Genomic DNA, 23717 nt, shown 5'->3' with positions numbered 1-23717 from the left:
CCTTGTCCTGTCGCACTTGCTGGGTACCCACCAAAAGCCGCGTCTTCCCGCGCTCAGTCCCTTTTATATCCGACCCGCCCCCATCAGTCAGGTGCAAAGGTCTGCTCCAGTGAGAAAGTCTTTCCCGCGGCAACAATGGTGGCAGCCCCGACAGTTCCCGCCTAGCCTGGTCCATCTTCCTACAGTACTAACTGTAAAAATTATCTATAAGTAGATCTCTTAGACCTGATTTCTTTTTATTCGACATTTCAAAAGGTTGCAATTCATTAGTTGCATAGCTAAACCCGACGCACATATTTCACCAACTTTTTTAAATTGTGGACAGCTATGCCATTTTTCTAGGCACATTTGTGAAAATCTGAGGATGACTTAAAAAGTATCATGAATAAAATGGGGGTGAATCATTGAGACTGGTGTAGCGCATGCAAGTCTTGAAGAAATTCTTTCTAGAGTACAAAGACCTGATTCATTAAGTGACTTGTGCTGTATATTGAATCAGGTGTGTCTGATACCCAACATGCGCCTTTTCCACCGACTTCCGTACATTTCTGGAGTAAATAATGGCACTTTAATGACAGCTTGGTCACATCCATCACTATAGTTTGACTGGAAATTGACCACACCCTGCCCCAGTGCTGGAACACCCATATTGATGTATCTTCCCAGGACTTTGTGTAAATGCCAAAAGTTGTAATAGTTTTGTTTAACTGCTGAGTTACACAAACATTTGTGACTAGTGTTAAGCATTCTGATACCGCAAGTATCGGGTATCGGCCGATATTTGCGGTATCGGAATTCCGATACCGAGTTCCGATATTTTTGCGATATCGGAAATCGGAATCGGAAGTGTGTGGTGCGTATGGTTCCCAGGGTCTGGGGGAGAGGAGACTTTCCTTCAGGCCCTGGGATCCATATTCATGTATAAAATAAAGAATAAAAATGAAAAATATTGATATACTCACCCCTCCGGCGGCCCCTGCTCTTAGCGGTGCCTTCGTTCCTAAGAATGCCGAGTTTAGGACCTGCGATGACGTCGCGGCTTGTGATTGGTCGCGTGAGCGGTCACATGAGCGGTCACGCGACCAATCACAAGCCGCGACGTCATCGAAGGTCCTTCACTCGCTCATTCTTAGGAACGGAGGCTGCCGGTTGCAGCGGTTACAACCAGGGCGCGTCAGAGGGTGAGTATATCCCTATTTTTTATTTTTATTCTTTATTTTACACATGAATATGGATCCCAGGGCCTGAAGGAGAGTTTCCTCTCTTTCATACCCTGGGAACCATCCAGGATCACTTCCGATATTTGTGTCCCATTGACTTGTATTGGTATCGGGTATCGGTATCGGCGATATCCGATATTTTTCGGATATCGGCCGATACAATCCGATACCGATACTTTCAAATATCAGAAGGTATCGCTCAACACTATTTGTGACTTATTAAGCTGTTTATGCCAGATTTCTGGAATAATCAACTTAATGAATTGGACCCAATAAACTTATTGTGCAGTACATGTTATCTCTGGTGGGTAAACCTCTCCCATAACTTTTTTTCTTTATTTATCAGAATTTGCATTATGTGTCCTTTGGGTTTCTACCATTGAAGTCATTAATCCGTTCAGCTTTTATTGACACAAGGGAAATCCTCAAATTCTATTAATTGCCTATTTAAATCCATGCTTCTATTATGACCATACACATACATTCGTGCACAATAACTCCAACGCAACCATTTGTTCATTTAATCCAGTGATTCCATCACTATCAGTTTCCAAAGATTTAAGGTCATTACAATGGACACTTTCCTCTTCTCTTTGCTGGATATATAGCTTACATGTGTCATGTTTGACATGAGGCAAAGAGTAGGCTTCCATTCCTAGTATGCACATATGGCTGGTAATACTGAGAATCCTTTCCACTATCCATATTGTAATAAATTCCTTATAGAAATTATTTTCAGATAGAAAATCTGTGCAATTAGCCAACATTTACCAAAATAGAGTAACTTACACCAAATCTTTAGTGTATTAACTTAACTCTGCCACCTCCTTATGAAAGTCAGCGACTTAATGATAGGTTTACAGGAAACTTTTTAAGCATAGAAGTACTCTTTCACATTGTTATATAAGAGCCTCAGACCAATATGTCAAATATTGCCAGTTTTTTTTTAAATTTTGACTTTTAATGCAAGGAAAAAATCTTGCAACATAAATTTGTTCCACACAGATTTAATACCATTATGTCCTACCTGGAATATACAGTTTTTTGGACGCTTCTATATAGAAAACTAATTACAAATATGTCATACTTCATGCTAATTGAATCAACACATCTTTTTCTTATCATTTTTATCTTTTGCTGCAAGTACTAAAAATTAGTATGTTGAATTTATTAATGTCTCAATTTGTGCAAATATTTTGGCGCACATGTAATGATAATTGTCGTTCATTGAGTTTTTTCAACATTGATTTTTGTATCTATTTTACTGTGGTCCTAAAATTTTGAATTAATTTATTTCATAAATTTAATGGATTCAAGAAATGTGAGCATAACGACCTTTTTCATCATTACCGGGATCCCAGATGAGCCTTTAATGCAATTTCTTTTTTTCCTCCTGATCCTGCTCATTTATCTCATCACTCTAGGAGGAAATGTAACTATCCTCCTCCTTGTGTGTCTGGATCACCACCTCCATACTCCCATGTACTTTTTCTTGGCCAACTTGTCCATCTTGGACATTAGTTGCTCCACAATAATGCTTCATAAAATTATTTTTTCTTTCATATGGGGAGATAACATTGTCTCTGTTCTTGAATGTTTTGTGCAGATTTTTTTCTTTTTAGCATTCACTTGTGATGAGCTATTGATTTTGACAGCTATGAGTTATGATCGCTATGTTGCTATCTGTAACCCTTTACGTTATCATTCTGTCATGAACTCTAAACTGTGTTCCCTTTTGGCCTTTTTATGTTGGCTTTTTGGTTTTCTTGAAAGTACTCCTACTTTTATGGAGATCCTTAAATTAACATGTTTGAAATCCGTGAGGATGGACCATTTCTTCTGTGACATTATGCCTGTCCTGAAGTTGACATGCAGTGACACATCTTTCCTTCAGCTCTATATTCTCACTGTAGGGGGGTTCGTTACTAGTTTTACTCCTTTTGCCCTTACATTCATCTCCTATATCTTTATAATTAGCACCATCTTGTCTATGAATTCTAGCAACAGTAGACGTAAAGCTTTCTACACATGCTCCTCGCATCTTACGGCGGTCACCTGTCTTTATGTTTCTCTTGTCTTGCAATATCTGAGGCCAACTTCATCCATCAATTTAGGTTCCAATAAATATTTCTCTTTGTTTAATGCAGCTGCCATCTCTATACTGAACCCCTGATCTACAGCTTAAAAAATAAAGACATAAAAGCTGCTGTTATGAGAAGAATAAGATTTGTAGCAGTTTCATCCAATACTTAAACCTATGAGTGAGAAATCTAAAACTCTCATTTTCAGTGCTCATTAAATGAATGCAATTTCTTTGTGAAATCAAAGAACAAGTAAAGAAAACTAAAAACCTAGATAAAATTGTAACAACTTTGCTTTAATATCTCATAGAAATTTTGAGAACTGAAATAAGTCAGTACATACTTAAGGCTCGATTTTCCTGTGTCCGAAAACATCGACATCAGCTGCAGACTCTTGACCGGTTTGTGCAAACTAAGCTTCAGAACCTCCAACACCATGAAACGACGCCTATTTGAGGGACAGCTCTCATGGCTGGAGATCGAGAGTTGGTCCGAGACAAGTGGCCTTGGGGCAAGTTGGAGCATCGATGGGAAAAAAAACCCTACTAAGTGAAATGCCAAGTTGGGTCCGATGGGCCAGTGTATGAAGTTCAACCCGAACAGGAAGAAGGAGCGCCTACCCGGATAGTCCAAGGAGTCAATATTCACTGCACACTCTAACAGCATACTTTGCAAAAAGTGCTCAATTTATTGTAAATACATAAGTGGGAGCAATAATATACAAAAAATAGTGGCCGAGCGATTAAAACAAATCAAATGACGTTTCTACCCCTCCAGGGTCTTAATCATAGAGTCGCTGAAAAACAAAAAGAAATATATCAATCTAACATAGCAGACCTAATGCATATAATGATGCATACAATAAAGAAATAATAAAATAATAAAATAAAATCAATGACATCTCAAGGAATAGTGCGAGCTTAGAATTCTGCAACTTATATAGCATCAGAGGATTACAAAGTGAACAGAAATATAAGCAAAATCTACACAGTGCAAAAAGAGAGGGGGATATAGTATTAAGAAACCATGATGAGCGGTTTAGCAGCAGTGTGACTGCAGTGGTGGAACAGAGGCTACAATGAAGGCCATAACAGTACGGAGATGCAGGTGGCTCTAGCATGTAGCAGCTTACTGCATGGGCAGATGCCCTCAGATCCTTTGCGAAACGTATGAGGGAACACCTAAGCATTGTGAGTCTGAACAGGGAGGACGCTGCGTTACCACAAGAGGCGGTAGGACCTGGACACGTACTGAAGGCCGTAGGAAGAAGTGCAGGGAAAGTGGAGAATGTGAACTCTATGGATCCCTATGCTGAAGTTGTATCTAATGAGGATGTGCTGTGAAAAAAAAACAGTAACGTTCTGCATTTCAAGTTACATCTGGACTGTGTCTCTGTGTGCAAACGTATGGAGAAGGCCCACAGCAACTCAGAGGGGATCCAGAAGGTGCGGAGGACAGAGAGGCAAGTACTCTGAAAAAGGGACATTGCTTTCATGTGATGGGAGGCCAGGGTGCGTGTAAACAGATATTCTCAGCCACAACTACAGCCCTGGTGCTCCCTCACACTTCCATGAGGTATCTGGGTCTGGCCCTGCATTTACAGCTTGGAATTGAAGTTTTAATGAGGACCTGGTGGTTAAGGAAGTAGTGTAAGCTTTCTTAGCTGGGAGACCTCACACCTGATGCAACACCTCCATTTTTTTCTTCCAGCCACACTCAGGTGGCACAAACATCAGTTTCATAGACTACTATTGATAGAAAAATGTAAGAACAGTAACACAGGTAGATAACTGATCAATTGACCCATAGTAGAACCTAATATAATGGCACACAAGCAGTCAGCCATGGGCCACACATGAAGTATTTGGGTCTGGCACAGCATTTACAGCTTGGAACTGAAATTTTAATGAGAACCTGGTGGGTAAGGGAGCAGTGTAAGCCTTCTTAGCTGAGAGACCTCACTAATAATGCCACACCTCCATTTTTTTTTCCAGCCACACTCAGATGGCACAAACACCAGTTTGATAGACTAATATTGATAGAAAAATGTAAGAATATTAACCCATGTAGTTGACTGATCAAATGACCCACAGTATAACCTGTTATAATGGAACAGAAGGATTCAGCCATGGACCATGTGTGGCGCCCCGGGAGTCCGGTTATCCCCATGGGCCCCAGCGGTCTCCTTAAGCAGCGTCAGCCATTTATAGCCGAACACCATAGTTGATGTCACGAACAATCCCCCTTTTCCCTATAAACTTTATTCCCATTTCCACCATCATCCATTTTCTATTCTCCATCCCTTTAGTTGCGCGCACAGGGCCACGGAATGGGAGGGAGGGAGGGAGAGGTGTAAGCCTTAAGCTGAGATGGCACACTTCATGCAACACCTCAGATTTTTGTTATTATTTTAGCCACAATCATCAGTTCCATAGACTACTATTGATAGAAAAATGTAAGAATAGCAACACAAGTAGTTGACTGAATGTAAGTGCATGCCTGCCTGTTTGCGAACTTTACTTATATCTGGCCTTCTGAATTGCCACTGAAACACAGTTTTAGCACAAATGATTTGGAGTAGCTAATTGCAAGCACGTAGCGCCGCAGGTGGAATACACTGTCCGGGGAAGCAGGTCACAGTCTCCCTCCTGCATTCAGCTTGCACCCCAGGATCAATACTGTGCAGTGCATCCGCAGATGTCAGCGGTACACTCTGGTAAGCGGTATTGGGGTCAGCGGGAAGCGTGAGAAAGTTTCCTACAGATGCAGAGTCTGTCTGAGCAGGGACCATAGTCATTTTACGCAGCCCTGTCAGTAGGCATTGATCAGCAGAGAGGGAGACAACCTTGTCCTGTCGCACTTGCTGGGTCCATCTTCCTACAGTACTAACTGTAAAAATTATCTATAAGTAGATCTCTTAGACCTGATTTCTTTTTATTCGACATTTCAAAAGGTTGCAATTCATTAGTTGCATAGCTAAACCCGACGCACATATTTCACCAACTTTTTTAAATTGTGGACAGCTATGCCATTTTTCTAGGCACATTTGTGAAAATCTGAGGATGACTTAAAAAGTATCATGAATAAAATGGGGGTGAATCATTGAGACTGGTGTAGCGCATGCAAGTCTTGAAGAAATTCTTTCTAGAGTACAAAGACCTGATTCATTAAGTGACTTGTGCTGTATATTGAATCAGGTGTGTCTGATACCCAACATGCGCCTTTTCCACTGACTTCCGTACATTTCTGGAGTAAATAATGGCACTTTAATGACAGCTTGGTCACATCCATCACTATAGTTTGACTGGAAATTGACCACACCCTGCCCCAGTGCTGGAACACCCATATTGATGTATCTTCCCAGGACTTTGTGTAAATGCCAAAAGTTGTAATAGTTTTGTTTAACTGCTGAGTTACACAAACATTTGTGACTAGTATTAAGCATTCTGATACCGCAAGTATCGGGTATCGGCCGATATTTGCGGTATCGGAATTCCGATACCAAGTTCCAATATTTTTGCGATATCGGAAATCGGAATCGGAAGTGTGCGGTGCGTATGGTTCCCAGGGTCTGGGGGAGAGGAGACTTTCCTTCAGGCCCTGGGATCCATATTCATGTATAAAATAAAGAATAAAAATGAAAAATATTGATATATTAACCTTTCCGGCGGCCCCTGCTCTTAGCGGTGCCTTCGTTCCTAAGAATGCCGAGTTTAGGACCTGCGATGACGTCGCGGCTTGTGATTGGTCGCGTGAGCGGTCACATGAACGGTCACGCGACCAATCACAAGCCGCGACGTCATCGAAGGTCCTTCACTCGCTCATTCTTAGGAACGGAGGCTGTTTCCTCTCGGAGAGTTTCCTCTCTTTCAGACCCTGGGAACCATCCAGGATCACTTCCGATATTTGTGTCCCATTGACTTGTATTGGTATCGGGTATCGGTATCGGCGATATCCGATATTTTTCGGATATCGGCCGATACAATCCGATACCTATACTTTCAAATATCAGAAGTTATCGCTCAACACTATTTGTGACTTATTAAGCTGTTTATGCCAGATTTCTGGAATAATCAACTTAATGAATTGGACCCAATAAACTTATTGTGCAGTACATGTTATCTCTGGTGGGTAAACCTCTCCCATAACTTTTTTTCTTTATATATCAGAATTTGCATTATGTGTCCTTTGGGTTTCTACCATTGAAGTCATTAATCCGTTCAGCTTTTATTGACACAAGGGAAATCCTCAAATTCTATTAATTGCCTATTTAAATCCATGCTTCTATTATGACCATGCACATACATTCGTGCACAATAACTCCAACGCAACCATTTGTTCATTTAATCCAGTGATTCCATCACTATCAGTTTCCAAAGATTTAAGGTCATTACAATGGATGCTTTCCTCTTCTCTTTGCTGGATATATAGTTTACATGTGTCATGTTTGACATGAGGCAAAGAGTAGGCTTCCATTCCTAGTATGCACATATGGCAGGTAATACTGAGAATCCTTTCCACTATCCATATTGTAATAAATTCCTTATAGAAATTATTTTCAGATAGAAAATCTGTGCAATTAGCCAACATTTACCAAAATAGAATAACTTACACCAAATATTTAGTGTATTAACTTAACTCTGCCACCTCCTTATCAAAGTCAGCGACTTCATGATAGATTTACAGGAAACTTTTTAAGCATAGAAGTACTCTTTCACATTATTATATAAGAGCCTCAGACCAATATGTCAAACTAGATGGCAGCCCGATTCTAAAGAATCGGGAGTCTAGAATCCATATATACTTTATTTATTCAAATGTAAGAATAATTTGGTGGGCGGGGACCCTCGGCCTCCGATTTGGTTGGCGGGGCCCCACGGCCTCCGATTTGGTGGGCGGGGTCCCTCTGCCTCCGCTTTGGTGGGCGGGGCCGCTCGGCCTTCGATTTGGTGGGCGGGGCTCCTCGGCCTCCGATTTGGTTGGTGGGGCCCCTCGGCCTCCGATTTGGTTGGTGGGGCCCCTTATCCTCCGATTTGGTAGGCGGGGCCCCTTATCCTCCGATTTGGTGGGCGGGGACCCTCGGCCTCCGATTTGGTGGGCGGGGACCCTCGGCCTCCGATTTGGTTGGTGTGGACCCTCGGCCTCCGATTTGGTGGGCGGGGACCCTCGGCCTCTGATTTGGTGGGCGGGGACCCTCGGCCTCCGATTTGGTGGGCGGGGACCCTCGGCCTCCGATTTGGTGTATGGGGCCCATCGGCCTCCGATGTGGTGGGCGGGGCCCCTCGGCCTCCGATTTGGTGGGCGGGGACCCTCGGCCTCCGATTTGGTAGGCGGGGCCCCTCGGCCTCCGATTTGGTTGGCGGGGCCCCTTATCCTCCGATTTGGTGGGCGGGGACTCTCGGCCTCCGATTTGGTGGGCGGGGACCCTCGGCCTCCGATTTGGTGGGCGGGGCCCCTCGGCCTCCGATTTGGTTGGCGGGGCCCCTCGGCCTCCGATTTGGTGGGCGGGGACCCTCGGCCTCCGATTTGGTGGGCGGGGCCCCTCGGCCTCCGATTTGGTTGGCGGGGACCCTCGGCCTCCAATTTGGTGGGCGGGGACCCTCGGCCTCCGATTTGGTGGGTGGGGGCCCTCGGCCTCCAATTTGGTGGGCGGGGACCCTCGGCCTCCGATTTGGTGGGTGGGGGCCCTCGGCCTCCGATTTGGTGGGCGGGGCCCCTCGGCCTCCGATGTGGTGGGCGGTGCCCCTCGGCCTCCGCTTTGGTGGGCGGGGCCAGGCCCCTCGGCCTCCGCTTTGGTGGGCGGGGCCGCTCAGCCTTCGATTTGGTGGGCGGGGCTCCTCGGCCTCCGATTTGGTTGGCGGGGCCCCTCGGCCTCCGATTTGGTTGGCGGGGCCCCTCGGCCTCCGATTTGGTGGGCGGGGACTCTCAGCCTCCGATTTGGTGGGCGGGGACCCTCGGCCTCCGATTTGGTGGGCGGGGACCCTCGGCCTCCGATTTGGTGGGCAGGGACCCTCGGCCTCCGATTTGGTGGTCGGGGACCCTCGGCCTCGGCTTTGGTGGGCGGGGCCCCTTGGCCTCCGATTTGGTGGGCGTGGTCCCTCTGCCTCCGATTTGGTGTGCGGTAACCCTCGGCCTCCGCTTTGGTGGGCGGGGCCCCTCGGCCTTCGATTTGGTGGGCGGGGCCCCTCGGCCTCCGATTTGGTTGGTGTGGACCCTCGGCCTCCGATTTGGTGGGCGGGGACCCTCGGCCTCTGATTTGGTTGGCGGGGACCCTCGGCCTCCAATTTGGTGGGCGGGGACCCTCGGCCTCCGATTTGGTGGGCGGGGACCCTCGGCCTCCGATTTGGTGGGCGGGGCCCCTCGGCCTCCGCTTTGGTGGGCGGGGCCAGGCCCCTCGGCCTCCGCTTTGGTGGGCGGGGCCGCTCGGCCTTCGATTTGGTGGGCGGGGCTCCTCGGCCTCCGATTTGGTTGGCGAAGCCCCTCGGCCTCCGATTTGGTGGGCGGGGACCCTCGGCCTCCGATTTGGTGGGCGGGGACCCTCGACCTCCGATTTGGTGGGCGGGGCCCCTCGGCCTCCGATTTGGTGGGCGGGGTCCCTCTGCCTCCGATTTGGTGGGCGGGGACCCTCGGCCTCCGCTTTGGTTGGCGGGGCCCCACGGCCTCCGATTTGGTGGGCGGGGTCCCTCTGCCTCCGCTTTGGTGGGCGGGGCCGCTTGGCCTTCGATTTGGTGGGCGGGGCTCCTCGGCCTCCGATTTGGTTGGTGGGGCCCCTCGGCCTCCGATTTGGTGGGCGGGGCCCCTTATCCTCCGATTTGGTGGGCGGGGACCCTCGGCCTCCGATTTGGTGGGCGGGGCCCCTCGGCCTCCGATTTGGTGGGCGGGGCCCCTCGGCCTCCGATGTGGTGGGCGGGGCCCCTCGGCCTCCGATTTGGAGGGCGGGGACCCCCGGCCTCCGATTTTGTGGGCGGGGCCCCTCGGCCTCCGATTTGGTGGGCGGGGACCCTCGGCCTCCGATTTGGTGGGCGGGGACCCTCGGCCTCAGATTTGGTAGGCGGGGCCCCTCGGCCTCCGATTTGGTGGGCGGGGACCCTCGGCCTCCAATTTGGTGGGCGGGGACCCTCGGCCTCCGATTTGGTGGGCGGGGACCCTCGGCCTCCGATTTGGTGGGCGGGGACCCTCGGCCTCCGATTTGGTGGGCGGGGACCCTCGGCCTCCGATTTGGTGGGCGGGGCCCCTCGGCCTCCGATGTGGTGGTCGGGGCCCCTCGGCCTCCGCTTTGGTGGGCGGGGCCGGGCCCCTCAGCCTCCGCTTTGGTGGGCGGGGCCGCTCGGCCTTCGATTTGGTGGGCGGGGCTCCTCGGCCTCCGATTTGGTTGGCGGGGCCCCTCGGCCTCCGATTTGGTTGGCGGGGCCCCTCGGCCTCCGATTTGGTATGTGCTCTGCCTGGGGCCACTGTGCTCTGCCTGGGGCCCCATATGCTGCCTGGGGCCCCTGTGCTCTGCCTGGGGCCCCATATGCTGCCTGGGGCCCCTGTGCTCTGCCTGGAGCCCCATATGCTGCCTGGGGCCCCTGTGCTCTGCCTGGGGCCCCATGTTCTGTCTGGGGCCCCTGTGCTCTGCCTGGGGCCACTGTACTCTGCCTGGGTCCCCATGTTCTGCCTGGGGCCCCTGTGCTCTGCCTGGGGCCCCTGTGCTCTGCCTGGAGCCCCATATGCTGCCTGGGGCCCCTGTGCTCTGCCTGGGGCCACTGTGCTCTGCCTGGGGCCCCATAGGCTGCCTGGGGCCCCTGTGCTCTGCCTGGGACCACTGTGCTCTGCCTGGGGCCCCATATGCTGCCTGGGGCCCCTGTGCTCTGCCTGGGGCCACTGTGCTCTGCCTGGGGCCCCATATGCTGCCTGGGGCCCCTGTGCTCTGCCTGGGTGTAGGACACTGTTGACGTCACTTATCTCCGGACATTAGCTCCGGACATTAGCTCCGGACATTAGCTCCGGACATTAGCTCCGGACAAAGCCACGGAAGTTGGCACAAATTGCAGGAAGTAGTATTCTAGGCAATTATATATTAGATATTGCCAGTTTTTTTTAAATTTTGACTTTTAATGCAAGGAAAAAATCTTGCAACATAAATTTGTTCCACACAGATTTAATACAATTATGTCCTACCTGGAATATACAGTTTTTTGGACGCTTCTATATAGAAAACGAATTACAAATATGTCATACTTCATGCTAATTGAATCAACGCATCTTTTTCTTATCATTTTTATCTTTTGCTGCAAGTACTAAAAATTAGTATGTTGAATTTATTAATGTCTCAATTTGTGCAAATATTTTGGCGCACATGTAATGATAATTGTCGTTCATTGAGTTTTTTCAACATTGATTTTTGTATCTATTTTACTGTGGTCCTAAAATTTTGAATTGATTTATTTCATAAATTTAATGGATTCAAGAAATGTGAGCATAACGACCATTTTCATCATTACCGGGATCCCAGATGAGCCTTTAATGCAATTTATTTTTTTCCTCCTGATCCTGCTCATTTATCTCATCACTAGATGGCAGCCCGATTCTAAAGAATCGGGAGTCTAGAATCCATATATACTTTATTTATTCAAATGTAAGAATAATACAATTAATAAATAATAGTAAGAAAGAACAAAAAATGGCTGCACTCACCAGCTCTTGACAATTCTTGTTATTTAAGGTACAGTTACACAGGATCCATGAACATGCTTATGAGGGGAGTGATGAAAGACATCAGACAACAACTTTGCGTGTTGTGGCAAATGCCACAACAACGGTTCTTTGCTTAAGAACAATAATGTAAATAATAAATAATATGTATCAATAACTATGTATATTGGTATGTTCTATGACATTTTAAAATATTTCATTATTATGTGGAAAAGCTCTTAGTACCCATACTGGCGCATACTTGTGTGCCCATCAGGTATTTTCACAGTAATTTTACATCTGATGGGTTGGTATGAAACGGTTTTAATCATCTCTTGGGCTTAGCTAAGCCTTCATTTTAAATAATTCTAATAAGTACAACAGAAATAAAAGCCTTTTTGTGTATCCAAATTTTTTGTGTTTATTTTTACAGAAGTGTAAAATTTAAGAAATCAACGTTCATAGTACACCGATGGGCTAATATAAGCATGCCCATCAACCACGTCACGGTAGCCTTTGAACTGATGGGTCCTAACTAACTGATTCCTATTTCTTAATACTCAAACATCTTTCACATCTGCATGTTTCTGATATTTGCAGAAGTAATGTTAAAAACAATACAACTTCCACACTTGGCACCAAAGAACTGACCTACAACACACTTTCAGCAAGTGCCATGCAATGTAGATCAAGCTTGGAGTTAACTTGCAGTAAATGCGGCAAACGCGGCATCGACAATTGCATTAAATGCAGCAAAAACACTGGTAAGTGGAGATTTTGTGGCGAAAACTGCACAAACCACATGTGCCGCACCTGCCGCAAGTGAAGTACAAATTCCGTATACATTGCATGCAACTTACAGCAAGAGTGGCGTGGGTCAGCCCTTAGGCAGGAAGTGCAGAAATAGCCTTTTTTCCACCATAAATTCTCCAAATAGCAGAAAAATGTTGATGTGAAAGCAAAATCTCTATTCTTTCCCTATCTATCTAAATATGTACCTATCTATATATCTATTTCTATGTACAGAACACACCTGGAGATAGAGATGTGTGTGAACAGCCATCCCACCCGTCTCTTACCTGTTCACAAAAACCTCACCCTTTTTAAAAACAAAATGAAATCTCTCAGCAGTAGTGTTGAGCGATACCTTCCGATATCGGAAAGTATCGGTATCGGAAAGTATCGGCCGATACCGTCAAAATATCGGATCCAATCCGATACCGATACCCGATCCCAATGCAAGTCAATGGGACGAAAATATCGGAATTAAAATAAACCCTTTATAAACTTGTAGGTTCATTCTACATGAAGGAAAACAACTAAGAATAATGTAGGATGTATTGGGGAACGTGGCGGAGATATTAAAGGCACAGAGGTTTAGCCCAATGTAATAGAATAGCAGGATTTTTTTTTTTTATGACGTTCGGCGTTAGAAAGAATTTGACTATGTTAATTTTTTTTTTTTTTATGTCAGATATTGATGTTTCACTACTTCCACGCCCTTCACCTTCTTTTTTACTTCTCCCACGCTTTCTTCTTCATTATCCTCATCATCAGCTTCTTTGACATCAACTTCTTCACCTTATTCATCTTCTTCTTCATCTTCTACCTATTATTTTTTGGGTTACATTGTTCATATTCTTTTTATTTTACTATTATCTTCATCATATTCTACTTCTTCATCATATTCTTATTTGTGACAGGCATTCCCGTAGTTGTTATCTATAAAAGTTTGAAGATTACACCTTCCGTTCTGCCTGTCACAAAACAGTTACATTTGTCCGCGTTCAGTTTGGCCTGCAGCATCAGGCTTTATCCAGGGGCACCACGAGGAGGAACGGACTCACCCCCATACACTGCTTAGTTTTCTTCTGCTTATAATTTAGATAATATTTTTTGCTCTGATATTTTGTGTTATGCTTAATGTTCTTCTGCTATTTGTTCTGCAGCCTCTTGTTCTTCTGCTTCTCGGTCTTCCAGGTCGTCGTCGTCTCCAGGGTCGTCGTCTCCGGGGTCGTCGTCTCCGGGGTCGTCGTCATCGGGGTGGTCTTCAGGGTCGTCGTCTCCGGGGTCGTCGTCATCGGGGTGGTCTTCAGGGTCATCGTCTCCAGGGTCGTCGTCATCACGGTGGTTGTCGTCTCTGGTGTCGTTGTCATCTTAGGGGTGGTCTTCCGGGTCATCGTGTTTAGTCTCTTGAACTTGGAAATGTAGCAGAAGGTACAAGAAGGCTGAGAAAATGCCGAGAACCAGCTGATGGAACTGGAACTCGGATGGCTACCCGAAGGTCCAAGAGCCAATGGAACTACCGAGGACCAGCTGACGTTACTGGAACCCGGTTACTAAGCAGGAGGTACCCGTGCCTGAAAGCACTACCAAGGACCACCTGACGTTGGTGGAACTCGGATACCCAGAGGGAGGCACCTAAGCCAAAGGCTCTGCCCGGAACCAGCTGACGGTACTGGAACCAGGATGGGGAGCAGAAGGTACAAGAGCAAAAGACACTGCCGAGAACCAGCTGACGGTGCTGGAACCCGGATGGGTAGCCGAAGGTCCAAGAGCCAATGGAACTACCGAGGACCAGCTGACGTTACTGGAACCCGGTTACTAAGCAGGAGGTACCCGTGCCTGAAAGCACTACCAAGGACCACCTGACGTTGGTGGAACTCGGATACCCAGAGGGAGGCACCTAAGCCAAAGGCTCTGCCCGGAACCAGCTGACGGTACTGGAACCAGGATGGGGAGCAGAAGGTACAAGAGCAAGTGTCTGCGTGGCTTTTGCAGGACACGATGCCGGCTGCACAGCAGGGGAACAGCTGGCGGTGCTGAACCCCACTGACACATTGGCTGGTGTTTTTCTCTGTGCAGCTAGCAGTACCGGGCCCCAACTGGCGGTGTTAGAGCCCGGGGTCAGCAGGAGGAGGCGATGGAGCAGAGTGTAGGCCGAAGCCTGCACTGGCAGCAGCTTTTGGGTCTGTTGTGCCTGCGTGGCAGTTGCAGGACACGTTGCCGGCTGCACAGCAGGGGAACAGCTAGCGGTGCTGAACCCCACTGACACATTGGCAAGGTGTTTTTCTCTGTGCAGCTAGCAGTACCGGGCCCCAACTGGCGGTGTTGGAGCCCGGGCTCTGCAGGGGGAGCAGAGTGTAGGCCGAAGCCTAATTGAACCAATTTCAAAGGTAACCTTTAACCCCCCCTCAGGGGTTACAAAGTAGAAGAGCCACAGCTTATGCAGCAGTAGTGCTGCACAAGTCAAAGGTTGGCCGATCCTTCACTGTTTGTTTTGCTGGTTCCTCCTCCTCTCACCTTCCCCTTACTGTTGGGGTTCCTCAAGGATCAGTCCTAGGCCCCCTCCTCTTCTCTTTGTATACTGCCCCTATTGGACAAACAATCAGTAGATTTGGTTTCCAGTACCATCTCTATGCTGACGACACCCAATTATATACCTCTTCTCCTGTTATCACGCCGACCTTTTTAGAAAACACCAGTGATTGTCTTACCGCTGTCTCTAACATCATGTCCTCCCTCTATCTGAAACTGAACCTGTCAAAAACTGAACTCCTCGTGTTCTCTCCCTCTACAAACCTACCTTTGCCCGACATTGCCATCTCTGTGTGCGGTTCCACCATTACTCCAAAGCAACATGCCCGCTGCCTTGGAGTCATCCTTGATTCCGAGCTTTCATTCACCCCCCACATCCAATCACTGGCTCGCTCTTCTTATCTGCATCTCAAAAACATTTCCAGAATTCGCCCTTTTCTTACTTTCGACTCTGCAAAAACTCTTACTGTCTCACTTATTCATTCTTGTCTGGACTATTGTAACTCTCTACTAATTGGCCTACCTTTTACCAGACTCTCCCCGCTCCAATCTGTCCTGAATGCTGCTGCCAGGATCATATTCCTCGCCAACCGTTACACCGATGCCTCTACCTTGTGCCAGTCATTACACTGGCTACCCATCCAATCCAGAATCCAGTACAAAACTACTACCCTCATCCACAAAGCACTCCATGGCTCAGCACCACCCTACATCTCCTCTCTGGTCTCAGTCTACCAACCTACCCGTGCCCTCCGCTCTGCTAATGACCTCAGGTTAGCATCCTCAATAATCAGAACCTCCCACTCCCGTCTCCAAGACTTTACACGTGCGGCGCCGATTCTTTGGAATGCACTACCTAGGTTAATACAATTAATCCCCAATCCCCACAGTTTTAAGCGTGCACTAAAAACTCATTTGTTCAGATTGGCCTACCGCCTCAACGCATTAACCTGATTATCCCTGTGTGGCCTATTAATAAAAAACAACAACATAATCACGTTCCTCCATCATGTTCTCATACACTTTATGCAGTTAATAGCCTCTGTGTCTGTACTGTTACATACTTAGGCAGTTAACTGGTTCATGCAGCTTTACATGAACACCCGAGCCTTACACTATGGCTGGTCCAAATAACTAAAGCAATTGTTACCATCCACCTCTTGTGTCTCCCCTTTTCCTCATAGATTGTAAACTTGCGAGCAGCAGGGCCCTCATTTCTCCTGGTATCTGTTTTGAACTGTGATTTCTGTTATGCTGTAATGTCTGTTGTCTGTATAAGTCCCCTCTATAAGTTGTAAAGCGCTGCGGAATATGTTGGCGCTATATAAATAAAATTATTATTATTATTATTATTATTATTAAAGGTTGCTCTTTTAATTTCGCTCCTTGCACACGCTGAATGAAACACGTCTAACATTTAGCCCTTTATACAGTCAAACTGTGTTGGAGGCGCGAGTTCCCTTTGTAATGAGACGCAGCACAGATGTCAAGAATCCCACCTTGGTGCTGGGTGCAGCCTCCTGAGCGTTGTTATTTGCTGTACAGGAGTCTGCGCTGTCGTGTTGTCCCCTGGCCTAGCGCTGTTAGCGCTGCCCATCTTCTGACATCATTTAATGTCGGCCGGTGCGGTTCGCGATGACCATGAATCCCAGCCCCGCAGTGTCTTAACATTGTTAAAACACTGCGGGGCTGGGATTCAGGGCCTGGCGCAGCACATATGTTCGCCTCTCACACTCGGGTCCTTACACCCGCTTCAGACTGTGCGGCGTCATCTGATCCCTTATCGCATGCCACGGCCATGAAGCCGCACAGTCCGAAGAAGGCGGAAGGAGAGGAGGGACAGGCGAACTGATGCACTGATCATGCCCATCAATCACACCCTCGCAGTCCCAATAAATAAGACACCGAGGGGCGTTGTGTGGGTCAGGGCGGCCGCAGAGGCGCAGCCAGCCAAACAATGATGCCAGAAGACGGGCAGCGCTACCAAGGGGGTTGCAGCGTGTCATTACAAAGGAAAGTCACACCACCGGGACGGTTAAATGGTCACACAGAGGACACATTTCAGACGTGTTTTCAGTTCCACATGTGCGAGGAGAATACGTTTATGAGCCACCTTGCACACATGCAGCATTACCGCTGTACAAGGTGGCTGGATAACGTAAAAACGCCTGGGGGAGGGGGGACAGGTTCCCTTCAATTTCAGTTCTGGTGTCTGCGTGGCTTTTGCAGGACACGATGCCGGCTGCACAGCAGGGGAACAGCTGGCGGTGCTGAACCCCACTGACACATTGGTGTTTTTCTCTGTGCAGCTAGCAGTACCGGGCCCCAACTGGCGGTGTTAGAGCCCGGGGTCAGCAGGAGGAGGAGATGGAGCAGAGTGTAGGCCGAAGCCTGCACTGGCGGCAGCTTTTGGGTCTGTTGTGCCTGCGTGGCAGTTGCAGGACACGTTGCCGGCTGCACAGCAGGGGAACAGCTGGCGGTGCTGAACCCCACTGACACATTGGCGAGGTGTTTTTCTCTGTGCAGCTAGCAGTACCGGGCCCCAACTGGCGGTGTTGGAGCCCAGGGTCAGCAGGGGGAGCAGAGTGTAGGCCGAAGCCTAATTGAACCAATTTCAAAGGTAACCTTTAACCCCCCCTCAGGGGTTACAAAGTAGAAGAGCCACAGCTTATGCAGCAGTAGTGCTGCACAAGTCAAAGGTTGCTCTTTTAATTTCGCTCCTTGCACACGCTGAATGAAACACGTCTAACATTTAGCCCTTTATACAGTCAAACTGTGTTGGAGGCGCGAGTTCCCTTTGTAATGAGACGCAGCACAGATGTCAAGAATCCCACCTTGGTGCTGGGTGCAGCCTCCTGAGCGTTGTTATTTGCTGTACAGGAGTCTGCGCTGTCGTGTTGTCCCCTGGCCTAGCGCTGTTAGCGCTGCCCATCTTCTGACATCATTTAATGTCGGCCGGTGCGGTTCGCGATGACCATGAATCCCAGCCCCGCAGTGTCTTAACATTGTTAAAACACTGCGGGGCTGGGATTCAGGGCCTGGCGCAGCACATATGTTCGCCTTTCACACTCGGGTCCTTACACCCGCTTCAGACTGTGCGGCGTCATCTGATCCCTTATCGCATGCCACGGCCATGAAGCCGCACAGTCCGAAGAAGGCGGAAGGAGAGGAGGGACAGGCGAACTGATGCACTGATCATGCCCATCAATCACACCCTCGCAGTCCCAATAAATAAGACACCGAGGGGCGTTGTGTGGGTCAGGGCGGCCGCAGAGGCGCAGCCAGCCAAACAATGATGCCAGAAGACGGGCAGCGCTACCAAGGGGGTTGCAGCGTGTCATTACAAAGGAAAGTCACACCACCGGGACGGTTAAATGGTCACACAGAGGACACATTTCAGACGTGTTTTCAGTTCCACATGTGCGAGGAGAATACGTTTATGAGCCACCTTGCACACATGCAGCATTACCGCTGTACAAGGTGGCTGGATAACGTAAAAACGCCTGGGGGAGGGGGGACAGGTTCCCTTCAATTTCAGTTCTGGTGTCTGCGTGGCTTTTGCAGGACACGATGCCGGCTGCACAGCAGGGGAACAGCTGGCGGTGCTGAACCCCACTGACACATTGGCTGGTGTTTTTCTCTGTGCAGCTAGCAGTACCGGGCCCCAACTGGCGGTGTTAGAGCCCGGGGTCAGCAGGAGGAGGAGATGGAGCAGAGTGTAGGCCGAAGCCTGCACTGGCGGCAGCTTTTGGGTCTGTTGTGCCTGCGTGGCAGTTGCAGGACACGTTGCCGGCTGCACAGCAGGGGAACAGCTGGCGGTGCTGAACCCCACTGACACATTGGCGAGGTGTTTTTCTCTGTGCAGCTAGCAGTACCGGGCCCCAACTGGCGGTGTTGGAGCCCAGGGTCAGCAGGAGGAGCAGGGGGAGCGGAGTGTAGGCCGAAGCCTGCACTGGAGCAAGTTGAAAGGAAACCTTTAACCCCCCCCCCCCCAGGCGTTTGTAGCTGGAAGAGCCATCGTGTACAGCACTAATGCTGGAAAAGGTCAACTTAGCTCTTTTAATTATGGTCCTTGCAGATGCTGAACCTAACACTTATGAAATGTGTCCCCTCACAGCGTTCAACCGTCCGGTAGGTGGAACTTTCCTTTGTCATGTGACGCAGCACAGCCGTCATTTTTACCCCCTTGGCGCCGTGCGCCACCTCCTCAGCGTTGTTTGAATCTGTCCCGGAGCCTGCGCTGTTAGGTTACCCCTTGGCCATGCACACATTTTGCGCTGCCCGTCTTCTGACATCATATGCTGTCAGGCTGACTGCGCCTGTGCGGGTGCGCTGTCCGAGATTCAGCCTCGCGGTGTCGTCTAATGTAATCCCACCGCGGGCCTGGGATCCGTGTCCATGCGCAGTGCATATCCTCGCCTCTCACTCCCCTCCCTACGGCTTCTTAAGACTGTGCGGTGTCACGGCCGTGGCATGCTATTAGGGATCAGCTGACACCGAACAGTCTTTAGAAGCCGTAGGGAGGGGAGTGAGAGGTGAGGATATGCACTGCGCATGGCCACGGATCCCAGGCCCGCGGTGGGATTACATTAGACGACACCGCGAGGCTGAATCTCGGACAGCGCACCAGCACAGGCGCAGCCAGGCTGACAGCAAATGATGTCAGAAGACGGGCAGCGCAAAATGTGTGCATGGCCAAGGGGTAACCTAACAGCGCAGGCTCCGGGACAGATTCAAACAACGCTGAGGAGGTGGCGCACGGCGCCAAGGGGGTAAAAATGACGGCTGTGCTGCGTCACATGACAAAGGAAAGTTCCACCTACCGGACGGTTGAACGCTGTGAGGATACACATTTCATAAGTGTTAGGTTCAGCATCTGCAAGGAGCACCACGAAAAGAGGCACTTTTTCCCTTTGCATCATTATTACTGCTGCACAAGGTGGCTCCTTCAGTAACAAACGCCTGGGGGGGGGACAGGTTCCCTTAAATTTAACTTGTTGTGCCTGCGTGGCGGTCGCAGTACACGTTGCCGTATACACAGCAGGGGAACAGCTGGCGGTGCTGAACCCCACTAACACATTGGCGAGGTGTTTGGCTCTGTGCGTACAGCACTTCTGGATGGCAACTGGCGGTGTTGGAGCCCAGGGACAGGTGGAGGAGGAGGAGGTTGGAGGAGGTAGGAGGGATTGCCACACACACAGCAGGGGAACAGCTGACGTTACTGAACCCCAATAACAGAGGAGCGACTGTTGACTGTGCGTACAGCACTTCTGGACGGCAACTGGCGATGTTGGAGCCCAGGGACAGGTGGAGGTGGAGGAGGTTGGAGGAGGTAGGAGGGATTGCCACACACACAGCAGGGGAACAGCTGACGTTACTGAACCCCAATAACAGAGGAGCGACTGTTGACTGTGCGTACAGCACTTCTGGACGGCAACTGGCGGTGTTGGAGCCCAGGGACAGGTGGAGGAGGAGGAGATAGGAGGGATTGCCACACACACAGCAGGGGAACAGCTGACGTTACTGAACCCCAATAACAGAGGAGGGACTGTTGACTGTGCGTACAGCACTACCAGGCAACAACTAGCGGTGTTGGAGCCCAGGGAAAGGAGGGGGAGGTGGAGGTGGAGGAGATCGGAGGGATTGCCACACACACAGCAGGGGAACAGCTGACGTTACTGAACCCCAATAACAGAGGAGGGACTGTTGACTGTGCGTACAGCACTTCTGGATGGCAACTGGCGGTGTTGGAGCCCAGGGACAGGTGGAGGAGGTTGGAGGAGGTAGGAGGGATTGCCACACACACAGCAGGGGAACAGCTGACGTTACTGAACCCCAATAACAGAGGAGCGACTGTTGACTGTGCGTACAGCACTTCTGGACGGCAACTGGCGGTGTTGGAGCCCAGGGACAGGTGGAGGTGGAGGAGGTTGGAGGAGGTAGGAGGGATTGCCACACACACAGCAGGGGAACAGCTGACGTTACTGAACCCCAATAACAGAGGAGCGACTGTTGACTGTGCGTACAGCACTTCTGGACGGCAACTGGCGGTGTTGGAGCCCAGGGACAGGTGGAGGTGGAGGAGGTTGGAGGAGGTAGGAGGGATTGCCACACACACAGCAGGGGAACAGCTGACGTTACTGAACCCCAATAACAGAGGAGGGACTGTTGACTGTGCGTACAGCACTTCTGGACGGCAACTGGCGGTGTTGGAGCCCAGGGACAGGTGGAGGAGGTTGGAGGAGGTAGGAGGGATTGCCACACACACAGCAGGGGAACAGCTGACGTTACTGAACCCCAATAACAGAGGAGCGACTGTTGACTGTGCGTACAGCACTTCTGGACGGCAACTGGCGGTGTTGGAGCCCAGGGACAGGTGGAGGTGGAGGAGGTTGGAGGAGGTAGGAGGGATTGCCACACACACAGCAGGGGAACAGCTGACGTTACTGAACCCCAATAACAGAGGAGCGACTGTTGACTGTGCGTACAGCACTTCTGGACGGCAACTGGCGGTGTTGGAGCCCAGGGACAGGTGGAGGAGGAGGAGGTTGGAGGAGGTAGGAGGGATTGCCACACACACAGCAGGGGAACAGCTGACGTTACTGAACCCCAATAACAGAGGAGGGACTGTTGACTGTGCGTACAGCACTTCTGGACGGCAACTGGCGGTGTTGGAGCCCAGGGACAGGTGGAGGAGGTTGGAGGAGGTAGGAGGGATTGCCACACACACAGCAGGGGAACAGCTGACGTTACTGAACCCCAATAACAGAGGAGGGACTGTTGACTGTGCGTACAGCACTTCTGGACGGCAACTGGCGGTGTTGGAGCCCAGGGACAGGTGGAGGAGGAGGAGGTTGGAGGAGGTAGGAGGGATTGCCACACACACAGCAGGGGAACAGCTGACGTTACTGAACCCCAATAACAGAGGAGCGACTGTTGACTGTGCGTACAGCACTTCTGGACGGCAACTGGCGGTGTTGGAGCCCAGGGGCAGGTGGAAAAGCAGAGGAACACAATGTAGGCCGAAGCCTGAGAAAGTCGAAAGGGAACCTTTAACCCCCCCCCCCCCCAAGGCGTTTGTAGCTGAAAGAGCCAGCTTGTGCAGCACAAAAGATGCAAAAGGAAAAGGTGGCTCTTTTCATCATGCTCCTTGCAAACACAGAACTAAACACTTATAAAATGTGTCCCCTGAAGCCGTGAAACCGTCCCGGAGGTGGGACTTTCCTTCGTAATATGACGCAGCACAGCCGTCATTCCTACCCCCCCGCCGCCGTGCCCCGGCTCCTCATCGTTGTTTGATTCCGTCCCGGAGCCTGCGCTGTTATGTTATCCCGTGGACAGGCACACTTAGCGCTGCCCGTCTTCTGACATTATTTGGTGTCAGGCTGGCTGCGCCTGTGCGGCCGCGCTGGCCGAGAGCCCGCCTCGCAGTGTCTTCTGATTTAATCCCACTGGGGGCCTGGGATCCATGGACATGCGCAGTGCATATCTGAACCTCTCACTCCCCTCCCTATGGCTTCTTAAGACTGTGCGGTGTCACGGCCGTGGCATGCTTTTAGGGACCAGCTGACACCGAACAGTCTGAAGAAGCCATAGGGAGATGAGTGAGAGGTGGAGGTTCAGATATGCACTGCGCATGTCCATGGATCCCAGGCCCCCAGTGGGATTAAATCAGAAGACACTGCGAGGCGGGCTCTCGGCCAGCGCGGCCGCACAGGCGCAGCCAGCCTGACACCAAATGATGCCAGAAGACGGGCAGCGCTAAGTGTGCCTGGCCACGGGATAACATAACAGCGCAGGCTCCGGGACGGAATCAAACAACGCTGATGAGCCGGGGCGCGGCGCCGGGGGGGTAGGAATGACGGCTGTGCTGCGTCATATTGCGAAGGAAAGTCCCACCTCCGGGACGGTTTTACGGTATCAGTGGACACATTTTATAAGTTTTGCGTGTGCAAGGAGCAAAACCAAAATAGCTACCTTTTTCCTTGTGCAGCATTACTGCTGTATAAGGTGGCTCTTTCAGTAACAAACGCCTTGGGGGGGGGACAGATTCCCTTACATTTCAGTTGTTGTGTCAGCGTGGCGGTCGCATGACACATTGCCGGCTACACAGCTGGGGATCAGCTGACGTTACTGAAACCCAATAACACTGGGTCGTATGTTTTGACTGTGCAGACGGCACTTCTGAGCCTCAACTGGCGGTGTTGGAGCCCAGGAATTTAAGTTCAGGTGGTAGAAAGATGAACACAACAGGAGACCTGGATAACGTATACAGTGACCTAATTAGTTAATCAGGAGGAGGAGTGGCATATTCATGCGAGATCCAGGCCTTGTTCATTTTCAGGAAAGTAAGCCGGTCAACGTTATCGGAGGATAGTCGCATGCGACGGTCAGTTAGTACACCACCTGCAGCACTAAAGACACG

General features: G+C 49.9%; 1 protein-coding gene across 1 annotated transcript; it reads left to right on the top strand.

The window, feature by feature from the left end:
* The first annotated feature begins 2526 nt into the window (after positions 1-2526).
* On the top strand, positions 2527-3393 carry LOC143809437 (olfactory receptor 6C1-like). The gene has a single exon (XM_077292508.1). The coding sequence runs from the start codon at positions 2527-2529 to the stop codon at positions 3391-3393; it is 867 nt and encodes a 288-aa protein (XP_077148623.1).
* The last annotated feature ends 20324 nt before the right edge of the window (positions 3394-23717 follow it).

Source organism: Ranitomeya variabilis, chromosome 2 (genome assembly GCF_051348905.1).
Source record: "Ranitomeya variabilis isolate aRanVar5 chromosome 2, aRanVar5.hap1, whole genome shotgun sequence".
Taxonomy (NCBI): Eukaryota; Metazoa; Chordata; class Amphibia; order Anura; family Dendrobatidae; genus Ranitomeya; species Ranitomeya variabilis.
The sequence above is the reverse complement of the archived record's forward strand: the minus strand, read 5'-3'. Positions and strand labels throughout refer to the sequence as shown.

Bases quoted from the DNA above. Each gene is read 5' to 3' on its own strand.
- LOC143809437 (XM_077292508.1), top strand. From the start codon at position 2,527: ATGGATTCAAGAAATGTGAGCATAACGACCTTTTTCATCATTACCGGG.